Source organism: Phascolarctos cinereus, unplaced genomic scaffold (assembly GCF_003287225.1).
Source record: "Phascolarctos cinereus isolate Bilbo 61053 unplaced genomic scaffold, phaCin_HiC Scaffold_2;HRSCAF=192, whole genome shotgun sequence".
NCBI lineage: Eukaryota > Metazoa > Chordata > Mammalia > Diprotodontia > Phascolarctidae > Phascolarctos > Phascolarctos cinereus.
Genome location: NW_027555625.1, coordinates 45,701,869 through 45,712,560, shown reverse-complemented (window position 1 = coordinate 45,712,560; position 10,692 = coordinate 45,701,869). Strand labels below are relative to the sequence as shown.

General features: G+C 40.2%; 1 protein-coding gene across 1 annotated transcript in view; it reads left to right on the top strand.

Annotated features, from left to right (window-relative positions):
* Positions 1 to 2,198: 2,198 nt before the first annotated feature.
* PKD1L3 (polycystin 1 like 3, transient receptor potential channel interacting) overlaps positions 2,199 to 10,692 on the top strand; it is a 65,186-nt gene continuing 56,692 nt past the window's right edge. The window contains 2 exon segments of the mRNA XM_078149124.1: positions 2,199 to 2,490; positions 5,529 to 5,663. Of these exon segments, the coding sequence (XP_078005250.1) occupies positions 2,199 to 2,490; positions 5,529 to 5,663 (427 nt within the window).

The following is a 10,692-nucleotide window of genomic DNA, read 5'->3' as shown; positions in this document are numbered from 1 at the left end:
TTATGTTCAAGGTCTGTGGGTTTCCTTCTTCCTGAAATCTTTGGAATTTTCAGGGAGTTCCCCCACTTCTTATTTTCCTTGTCACTCACTTCCTGACTCGTTCCCCTCTGATTATGGTTTCCTTGGGGGCTGGATCTCAAAGCATCTCAGCCTCCCCCCACACCAGGCAATTCATGGTTCACAAGCCAAGGACTCTGCCTTCACTGACTTTTGGGTGGTCAGAACTGACTCCAGCTGGGTGCTGTTCCCTTTCCTTCAGACTTGGTAGAAGACTCTACAGTTCCCCTGTCCCAAGCCCAGTGTCCTGTTCAAGTGACCTGTCGCATTCCCTCCGTTCAGCAGTTCTGTGTCCCAGTGTCAGAAGGTCAGAGCCTGTTTTCCCCAACCCTGCCAGGGCAGAGCTTTGTAACATTGGTGCTTCCAGATTGCAGCTCCCGTCAGGCTTTTGCTCCTGAGGGGCTGTGGTCACGTTGGCTGTCAAGCAAGCCCTAAGCAAGCTTCTACAGTCGGGAGCAGGGGTCTCCATGGCTTTGGAAAGAAAGTGGAAGGGGTAGAATGTGGGGGTAGGTTTTGATTTAAGCCTGTGATGTAGCCTTATGTCTGCTAATGCGGCACATAGTGTAAGAGGTAGGGGGAGAAGTGCTGAGTGAGGTTAGGATCAGTACCAATTCCTGGGTTTTGGGGGCAGGGAGTTACCTTCTTTTGAATTCTGAGTGTCCTAGACCTTGGAGACAAGTGAAGTTCCTCTATCTTTGGCACAAAATTTCTCTTTTGTGGAGGTTTGAGAGGACATGAGGATCAAAGAAAATGTCTGGTTCTCCATCTTGTTGCTCATGTAATCTGGAAACTCCCACCTGGGAATGACTTAGATGTATACAATCACAAATATATAGGTATAGCAAGAATTACAAAAATGTGACATGGATGCCTGCCCCAACAGCAACAGGGCAGGCTCTACTTCTCCACGCCCTTTTTGTAATCTTTTGCAAATCAGAAGCAGTCTTGGGATAATTTCAATAGTCTGGCCCAGGTGTCCTGAAGAAAGACAGGACAAAGTAAAACAAGTGGGGAGGAGAGATGGGGTGTCCCTCTGAACCCCATGACTCACTGGGAGGAGCTGCTGATTCAAGTGGGCTACATATTACTGAGATACTAGGAGAGAGAGTAAGCAAATGGGATTTATTCATCATAATCCAGGAGCAGGAAACAAAGACTCATTTGAATAGTGCAGGAGGAGGGCGTTCCCACTGTGCCTTCAAAGATCTTCAGAGCAATAGGGGAGAAAGGGCTGCAAGACCCAGGTGTACACAAATTTTGAAAAGAACACAGGCATCCTGGTTCTGCAGCACATTTAACAAAGATGCTGAAGTGGTTCCTTCACCATTCTATGCTGATAGCTGGTCTCCTGGGGAAGGTGATAAACACCATATATAGTAACTAGAACTACAAGAGTTCTGGGAGTTAAGAAAGTAGAAGTCAACTCACCACTGACAGTGAACAGGGCATGTGAAGACAAACACCTACCTGCAGAGAACTAAGGGAAATTACAAGTGAAAGACAGCAGAGAGTGATGGGGAAGAAAGCAGATCTTTGCTTACCCCTTTGCTGGAGCTTTAGCCAAGACAGGACTGTTAGATTGTGGGGAGGGGCCTTTGGCTGTCTAGATGCTCAGAGGGGAATCTTTTTTTTGTATTCATTAATTTATAAACAACACTAGGTTATGGTTTTTTGAGCTTGGTGATCTCTAAATCTAGCAAGAGAGGCTGGTGGGCTACCGTTGGGAATGGCAGATGCTGACATTCCCAGATTCCACCTGGATAAAAGGCAATAAGCCAGATAGGGGAGAAATCCCTAAAATGTAGCTATGTCCCTTGTATTGGGAGGGGGCATCCAGCTCAATGGCTGCACAATTTATATTAAGTAAATAATGGCCTAATCCATGGCTAGGGTATTATCCAGACTTATAGACACAGGTGAGGTTGCCTCTTCAAAGACCCACAGACTTGTTATTCTCATTTATTTACCCTTCAGCTTAGAGGAACTCTATCCTTTAAATTAAAAAAAAAAGCTTTTGTTTCCTTCTTGCGTTATCTACGATTCCCCCCTAAGCATGACAAAAGCACCAGGTGCATGTTAAAAGGACTAGATAGTTGCTAAAGAGTACAGTCCCATTATTTCTTGGTTCTAGGTCAGGGAAGATGATGTTCTGAACAGGAATCTGGCTTTGGCTCTTCATTGGACAAATTGTTCTAAGAGGAGGAGGGCTAGATTGAAAGGAGCGTAGGAAAAGTGACTGCTATCAACCTAACAGGTTTCACTGCTCATTCTGGGGAGCACAGCATTATTGCCATAGGCAGGGGGGTCAGCTGATGTCCACATGGAACCAGGACATTCGAGATCGACTCAAAGATTACCTGGAAGAAAGAAAGAAGTGGTGGATTGGGCCAGATTCAGATCCATTGATAAAGCATACGAGAAAAGGTGACCCAGGTAAAGTCTCAAAGACAACAAAGACTTCTTTACTTTGTATGCTGATCCCCTGCTCCCAGCCCTGTAACTCTGCTTTGTCCACTGACTTTTTGAAGGTCTTGTATAAATCACTTCACTTCATCCCTCTTATTCCTCCGAATTGTTAGATAATAATTCAATTCAATAAACACGCAACAAATGCCTACAATCTTGCCTCTGATACAGACTGTCATTGTGACCTTGAGCAAATCACCAAACCTCCTGGGCCTCTGTTTCTTCATCTGTAAAGTGAGGGAATTAGGTTAACAAGGCTCAGAGCTCTCTTCTGGCCCGAAATCTATGACTCTGCGAGCCTATCTACAGGACATAATAATGCCTATTCCATATTTTTATAAAAAGATTTTTATTTTTTCCTTGCATTCTATACAATTCCTCCTGCTTACTCCCCACTTTCCTGACCATGACAAAAGCATCAGATATGCTATGCAGCAGCCAATGGTTTTGGTTCCGTTTGTAAAAATGCTCAGCTTTTCTAATCAACACAAAACTGATTAGACAATTTCCAGAATCATATCAGTTAAGGCTTGGGAAAAAAGTGCACATAAATCCTAATCTATTCACATTTTTTCCTACTAGAAAAATCCTCTCCAGATTATATGATAAAACGTACCATGTACTTCCTCATAAATTTCCCAAATAAGTCACTCACTTCAGTGTTCTGGCCTCCAATTATCCCATCTCTAAAATGGAGGCAAGGTCATCTGTCTCCTTCCTTAGATGATTTGAGACTCATACAATGTAAGTCATTGAGCTTTCTAGAGCAGATCTTATTGGAGAGTCTTGTGAGAGAAATGTATTGCTAGAGAATCTTGCTTTTGTTTTAGGAATTTGGAAATTAGGTCTCACTTCCAGAGAAAAAAATTATTTCAAATATCAGAGGAATAACAGGGATGAAGTGAAGTGATTTATGATGTCCCCATAGGGTAGAAAAGAGGGGTGTAATGGAAAGCAGACTGGACTTTGAGCCAGAGAAACTCACATCCTGGCTCTGCTGCCCCCACCTCTGTGCCCTTGGGTAAGTCTCCTCTGAGTCTGTTCCCCATGTATAAAAGAGGCACTAGACTAGATAAGATGATCTCCCTTCCTATCTGTGATCGTTATTTAAGTCTGTCATAATAATAATAATAATAACATTGACAGAGTGTTTGCAATGTGCCAGGCACTGTGGTAAGAGCTTTTCAGTCAGATGTGGTTTGGGGATAGAGGGCGAGCCTCAAAGTCACGAAGGCCTGCCTCTGACATAGACTGCCTGAGTGGTCCTGGGTAAGTCACTTAACTCCTCAGTGCCCTAGACAACTCTCTGAGTTGCAGAGGAGGTATCAATTTACATTGGTAGAGTGAGTTTACTCAGCCAGGAGTTTCCTAAACCTATCTCATCCCTCTTCATCTAGCTGAGGAAATAGAAGGGTAAATTTCACATTTCTGCCTTGGTTCACAAACTGAGCCTCTTTGGAGTCTGTCCTAAAGACGAGGACCTGCCGCTGAGCTTAGACCATCCTTTGTCTCCAGGAATCTGGACTTTTTGGTAAACAGGAAAAGTAATTTCATGTGCCCTCTCTGAATAAAGTGCCCAATACAGTCTGTCCTTTTCTGACCTCCAGAATTCCAACTAGAGAACTGTCTTTGCTTAGTGCACTTAAACCCAGAAACACCAGCATCAGGGATCAGGATCTGGGGCCTTTGAAATGAGAGGAGTCAATCTACTGTCTCAGAGTATAGGAAACACAAATTTAGCAAAGATGAGGGACAAGTTCTTAGAGACCCTTAGAAGACCCTTCTTCAGTAGAGATGAGGGACTTCATTGCCTGCCTATGGCAGAAAAAAAAAGAAGTCAAAATTAATATTAACTCAGTCTCAGAAATTCTTCCTGTTGGATTGGGAGGGCAGAACAAAAATGTTTAATGGGAGTTGAAATTACTGGTATATGAGAGAGCACTTAGCTCCACTCCAGATGGGAGAATTATATCCCAAGGCACTGAAAGAACTGGTGACTGTGATTGCTGAGATGGTGGCAGTGAGCTCTAAAAGACTATCTTTGAGAGATGCCACAGGCCTGATGAAGGATAATATTCCAATGTTTCAAAAAAAAGGGAAAGACATATTTTTACAAAGCATTTAACAGTATTTCATGCTAATCTTGTGGGGGAAATGGAGAAATATGGGATAAGTGATTGTCTACTTAGATGAAGTCACAACTAATCAAATAACCATTGAATGATCATGACATTGATCAAAGGATCAATGTCAACATAGAGGGAGGTCTCTAATTCCCCACTGATCTGTCCTTGGTGCTATGCAGTTTGCTATTTTTATCAATGACTTGGATAAGGGCATAAATAAACATGAAAGCATATTGTCTGGAGAAGAGAAGACTTATGCAGGACATGAATAATATCTTCATATACTTAAAAGGCTGAAATAAAGAAGAGTGTTAAACTTGCTCTTCTTAGACATAGAGGGCACAACCAGGCATGATGAGTCAAAGCTGCAGAGAGGCATATTGGGAAAACTCCTAAAAATTAGAGCCACCCAAAAGCAGAATGGGTTTCCTCAGACTGTTCTGCCTCACTTCAAGCAAACATTAGATAATGATGTATCTACATTGTTATTTATAGCAGGTATTTTTATTCAGGTTGCCCTAGATGGCATTTGAGGTCTCTGCCAACTCTGAGATCCTATAATCTTGTGATCATGAATGTAAGGGCAATATTAGGCATTATTATCATCCTTTGGGAAATTAACTTCTAAAGCCTTATGACAAAGGCTGTGTTTTTAAGATGATAGATTTACAGCTAGAAGGGGCATTATTGGTCAGCTAGTTCCATCCTTTCTTCCTCTGCCATTTTGCAAATGAGGAAAGTGATAAAAATCAAAATAAGCCCAGACCTCACTCTTCTATTTGATCAGAAGTTAGTTAGCAGATTTGTGGGTCTCAGATTGGTGTTATTTATTGACTACTGACAGGAATGATCATCTGGACCTGCTCTCTCTTTTCACAGAAGTCTCTGCCAACCTCTTCACAAGATCTGGGCTTTCCCCTTCCAACAGATGCACATATGTGATCAGAAATTGGGATTTAGTTTCATCCAAAGTGGACCTTTGTTCAAAAGAACATTTTTTCATTTGTCAGGGTGGTAAGTGATAAACCTGTAAGTTGTCAGAAATATAAGTTGGAGAACGTGGTTCCAGAGATTAAAAAAATACATACGAGTACCAGAAAGATGGAATGAGAGTAATGGATGAAGGGAAGGAAGTAGGAATTTTGATTTTTTAAAGATTGATAAAAATGATAAAATATGATTACCAAGATCAGCTGTCTTATATGAATGAATCATGGTAGATAGGATACAGTTCTTTTTATTTAAAAATTTTTATTATTTTGATATTTACATATAAAATTTGCATTTCCATATACAAAGTAGAACAGAAAAAATTCATTAAATTCTTCATATCTTTTGATCCAGCAATCCCATGGAAGCCAAAGACAGAAAGATCCATACATACCAAAATATTCTTAGGTACACTCTTTATGATAAAAAAAAAAATTGGAAACAAAGTGTGTGCCGATTGACTAAGAATGGCTGAGCAAACTACAGTATATGATGAATATGAGGAATTCAGCCAAACATGAGATTTATATGAACTGCTGCAGAGTGAAGAAAGCAGAATTCAATTCAATAAGTATCTATTAAGTGCTTACCATTTCCTTTGTTCTTCCAGGATCAAATATCAAATCCTGTTTTGGCTTTTAAGGAGCTTCATGACCTGGCTCCTTCTCACCTTTCCAGTCTTCTTATATCTTACTCCCCTCCACACACTATGTGATCCAGAGACGCCAGCCTCCTTGCTGTCCATCTCTTGACTTTGACTGTTTCACTGACTGTCTTCCAAGCCTGGAGTATTCTCTCTCATCAGCTCTGCCTCCTGACTCCTCTGGCTTCCTTCTGATATCAGCTAAAATCCCACCTTCCACCAGAAACCTTTCCTAGTCCTCTTTAACCTTGTTTTCTTACCTCTGAGACTATATCCATTATGTTATATATGTATGTGTGTGTATATATATATATATATATATATATATATAATATATATAACATATATACACATATGTGTGTATTTATAACCAAAATACACATATGAGATGCAAACAAGATACATCTTGCTTGCATATTGTTGTTTGAATGTTGTCTCCTCCTGTGAGCTACTTGATGGCAGGAGCTCTGCTTTTTTCTTTCTTTCTTTCTTTCTTTCTTTCTTTCTTTCTTTCTTTCTTTCTTTCTTTCTTTCTTTCTTTTCTTTCTTTTTCTTTCTTTCTTTCTTTCTTTCTTTCTTTCTTTCTTTCTTTCTTTCTTTCTTTCTTTCTTTCTTTCTTTCTTTCTTTCTTTCTTTCTTTCTTTCTTTCTTTCCTTCTTGTTAAGGCAATTGGGGTTAAGTGACTTGCCCAGGGTCACACAACTAGTAAGTGTCAAGTGTTTGGTTTGAGGTCGGATTTGAACTCAGGTGCTCCTGACCTCAGGGCCAGTGCTCCGTCCACTGTGCTACCTAGATGCCCTTGCTTTTGCCTTTCTTTGTAACCCCGGTGCTTAGCATAGTGTCTGGTACATGGTAAATGCTGAATAAATGCTAGTTGACTGACACTGAGCTTGGCGTTGGGAGTACAAAGACAAGAAGGAAACAGTGTCCGCCCTTAAGGAGCGCACATTTTTATGATGGGGAGGGGAGAAAAAACAAGGACACAAAGGAGTGAATCCGATACATTACAGAGTAGACACAAAGTAGTCTGGGAAGGGGAAACATTAACAGCTAGGAGAATCGAGAAAGCGATCCTGAAGGAGGTGTACCCTGAGATGAGCCTTGAACAAATAAATCTAGGGATTCTGAACGGTGGAGGTGAGAAAAGAGAGTGTTCAGGACACGAGAGAGATGGCTTGTACAGAGGAGTTAGAGAGGAAGATGAAGTGCTGAGCTTGGGGAACAGCAAACTGGGAAGGCAAGTGTGTAAATGGGAGTCATATCTAATAACCCTGGAAAGGTAGGATGCAGCCAGATTATGGAGGGCTTTAAATGTCAGGCAGAGGAACTGGTGTTTGATTCCTCTACGAGGAAGTTACCATAGGTTCTTGAACAGGGTAGCAACATGGTCAGACCTGTGGGTTAGGAAGATTATATTATGAGCAATTTTGGGGGAGAATTAACTGGACTAGAAGCAGGACACCCAATTAAGAGGCTATTGAAATAGCCCAAATAAAAGGTGAAAAGAAACTGATCTAGGGTGGTTGTGCTGTGAGTGGAGACAAAGAGATGCACATGAGAGACATGGTAGAAGGAGAATCAACAAGGCTTAGCAGCTAATTAGATATGGAAGTCGAGGGAGTATGAAAATGGAGGGTAGTCCTGAGGTTACTCACCTGGGTAACTACCCTCAGCAGCGGTTAGAAGAAGGGATGAGTTTCAGGGAAGAACATAATGCGTTCCACTTGGTATATATTGAGTTTGAGATGTTTACTGGCTGTCTAGGTGAAGAGTCCAGAGGCAGTTGGAGATAGGAGACCTCAGCAGAGAGATGAGGGATGGATATATGAATCAGAAGTTAGCAGCAGTGAGGGTCATTAAAATCCTGGGAGCTAATGGGATGCCAAGAGTGTAGAGATGGAAGAGAAGAAGGTCCAAGACAGAGGCATAACCTATACTTACAAACAAGAGATGGGACATGGATTATGAATCCCATAAGGGAGAATGAGGAACATTCAGACAGGTAAGAGGAGAAACTGGAAAGAGCAGTGTCAACAATTAGAAAGGAAAAAGCATCTAGGAGGCAGGGTTCAATAGTGTCAAAAATTATGGAGAGATCAAAATGAATGAGTATTGTAAAAAAAATATATCAAATTTAGCAATTAAGAAAACATTGACATTCTTGGAAAAGGTTATTTCAGTAGAGTGATGGGCTTAGCACCCGTATTGCAAAAGACTGAGAAACGAATGGATAATGATGAGGTAGAAGCAAGGAGTATAGATGGGTCTTTCTGAGTTTAACTATGAAATGGATAAGAGATATGGGATAGTTGCATGAGGAGATGGTAGGGTCACATGAAATGGGTTGGGTTTGGTTTTGTTTTAGGACAAGAGAAATATAGGATTGTTTGTAGGCATCAGAAGAAGAACCATTGAATAAAAAGAGGTTAAAGATCAGAGAGATGGCATGATCAATAGGGAAATCTCGCAGAGACGATGCAAGGGGATTTGATGAAGGACACAAGGAGAGAGATTGGCCTTAACAAGGAGAAAGTCCTCTTTAGACAGTATAATTGGTAATAATAATAACAGCTAGAATTTATATAGTGCTTTAACTTTATAAAGGACCTTACATGTATTATCTCATTTTATTTCATAATAAAGGTCAATAAATTCTTCATACTCTTTGATCCAGAGCTCATCCCACTGAGGCAATAAAGACAGAAAGAATGGTCCATATATGTTCAAAGTACTCATAACAGCCTTCTTTGTGGCAGCAAAAAAGGTGGAAACAAAATGGGTGGTCATTAGTTGGTGGACTGAATGGAAAAATGGTTGTGTCTGAATATGGAATAATACCGCACATTAACATATGATGAATACGAGAAATTCAGGAAAACACAGGAAGACATGTGAAGTGACACAGAGTGAAAAACACAATCAAAAGAAAAATATACACAATGACTACAATAATGAAAATGAAAACAGTGTTTAAGGGCATCTAAAGTCAGATTAATTACAATGCACAACCTTGATTCTAGAGGAGAGAAGATGAAATACACATCCTCTGAGTGGAGAGATGGGGCACCATGGATATGGAATGTTGCAGGTGTCAGTTGTGAAGTTGCTTTGTCAATTGCTTTTACTCAAATATTTTTCTTTGCCAGAAGGGAGTTATATCTGGAAATGACTGTGAAGCATCAGTTTTTCTTTTTTGAGAGGCATCAGTTTAAAAAACAAAACAACAAAGACCATAGCTGCTCTAGCCTTGTTCTCCGTTCTTGGCAGAAATCCCTAGGTATTGCCACAATCTGTGCAGATTGCAACAATAACCTTTTAATGCTAAAGAAATTCCTCTGATGTTGCCTGAAGCCACAATACCCTGTATTAAGATCTCCTAGGTATGACTATGTGAATGGACAGAAGAGAAGCCAATGGTAATCAGACTCCATCAAATGGAAACGGTGATAGGGGCAAATAACATGAGAAATCCTCTCTGTGAAAAATCACCATTGATCTGTAACATGCTAGGATTTGTAATATATTTTGCCTTTAAATTCTTCCTGGGTTCAAATACATTTACATTTAGTATTACATAATAATTATGGAGTAGGAAAATTTATTTTATTCTGTGCGTGTATACACATACACACAGAGGCTTAGAAGTTATCTATAGATACACACACAAAAACACACATAAACACACACAGGGCCTGACTTGTGATTTCATCATTTTAGCGCTTATCCATTCTAATTTAAAAACTGGGACCTTAACACTTAAGGCTACACACAAATATAAACATATATATATATACACACACATGTACATACATACACATATGTCTATATGGTGAGATCAGTGTGTATATACACATGTGAAACCACCTGGGTATATATACATATATATGGGAGAATTTTATTTTTACAAAGTTCTAAGTGAAGTAACAGAAATTTTTGATGGAAGTTTTATTGTTGTGACAATAACTATTGGTTTAACACAAAATGGCAAAGGTATCTGAAGTTAGGAAGAATTTTGGGGGGGCACTTAGACAATGGGGTTAAGTGACTTGCTCAGGGTCTATCAGCTAGTGTCAAGTGTCTGAGGTCAAATTTGAACTCAGGTCCTCCTGACTCCAGGGCCGGAGCTCTATTGCACCACCAAGCTGCCCCGTTAGGAAAAATTTAAAGGCAAAACATCATAAAATCTAGCATGTTATAGTTCAACATCGATTTTTCCTAGAGGGCTTTTTTTATAGGTGTTTGTCCCTAAATATAAATTGTCTCCAACATCTTCTCTTACTATTGTGTGACTACCATTTGCTTCTCTTTTTCCTGCCCTTTCTAATATGATGTGATCCTGATGTAAGGTGAGGCTTTGGGCAACATCAGATGAGTTTCTTCTGCATTCTTAGGTTATTGTTCTTTGATAGC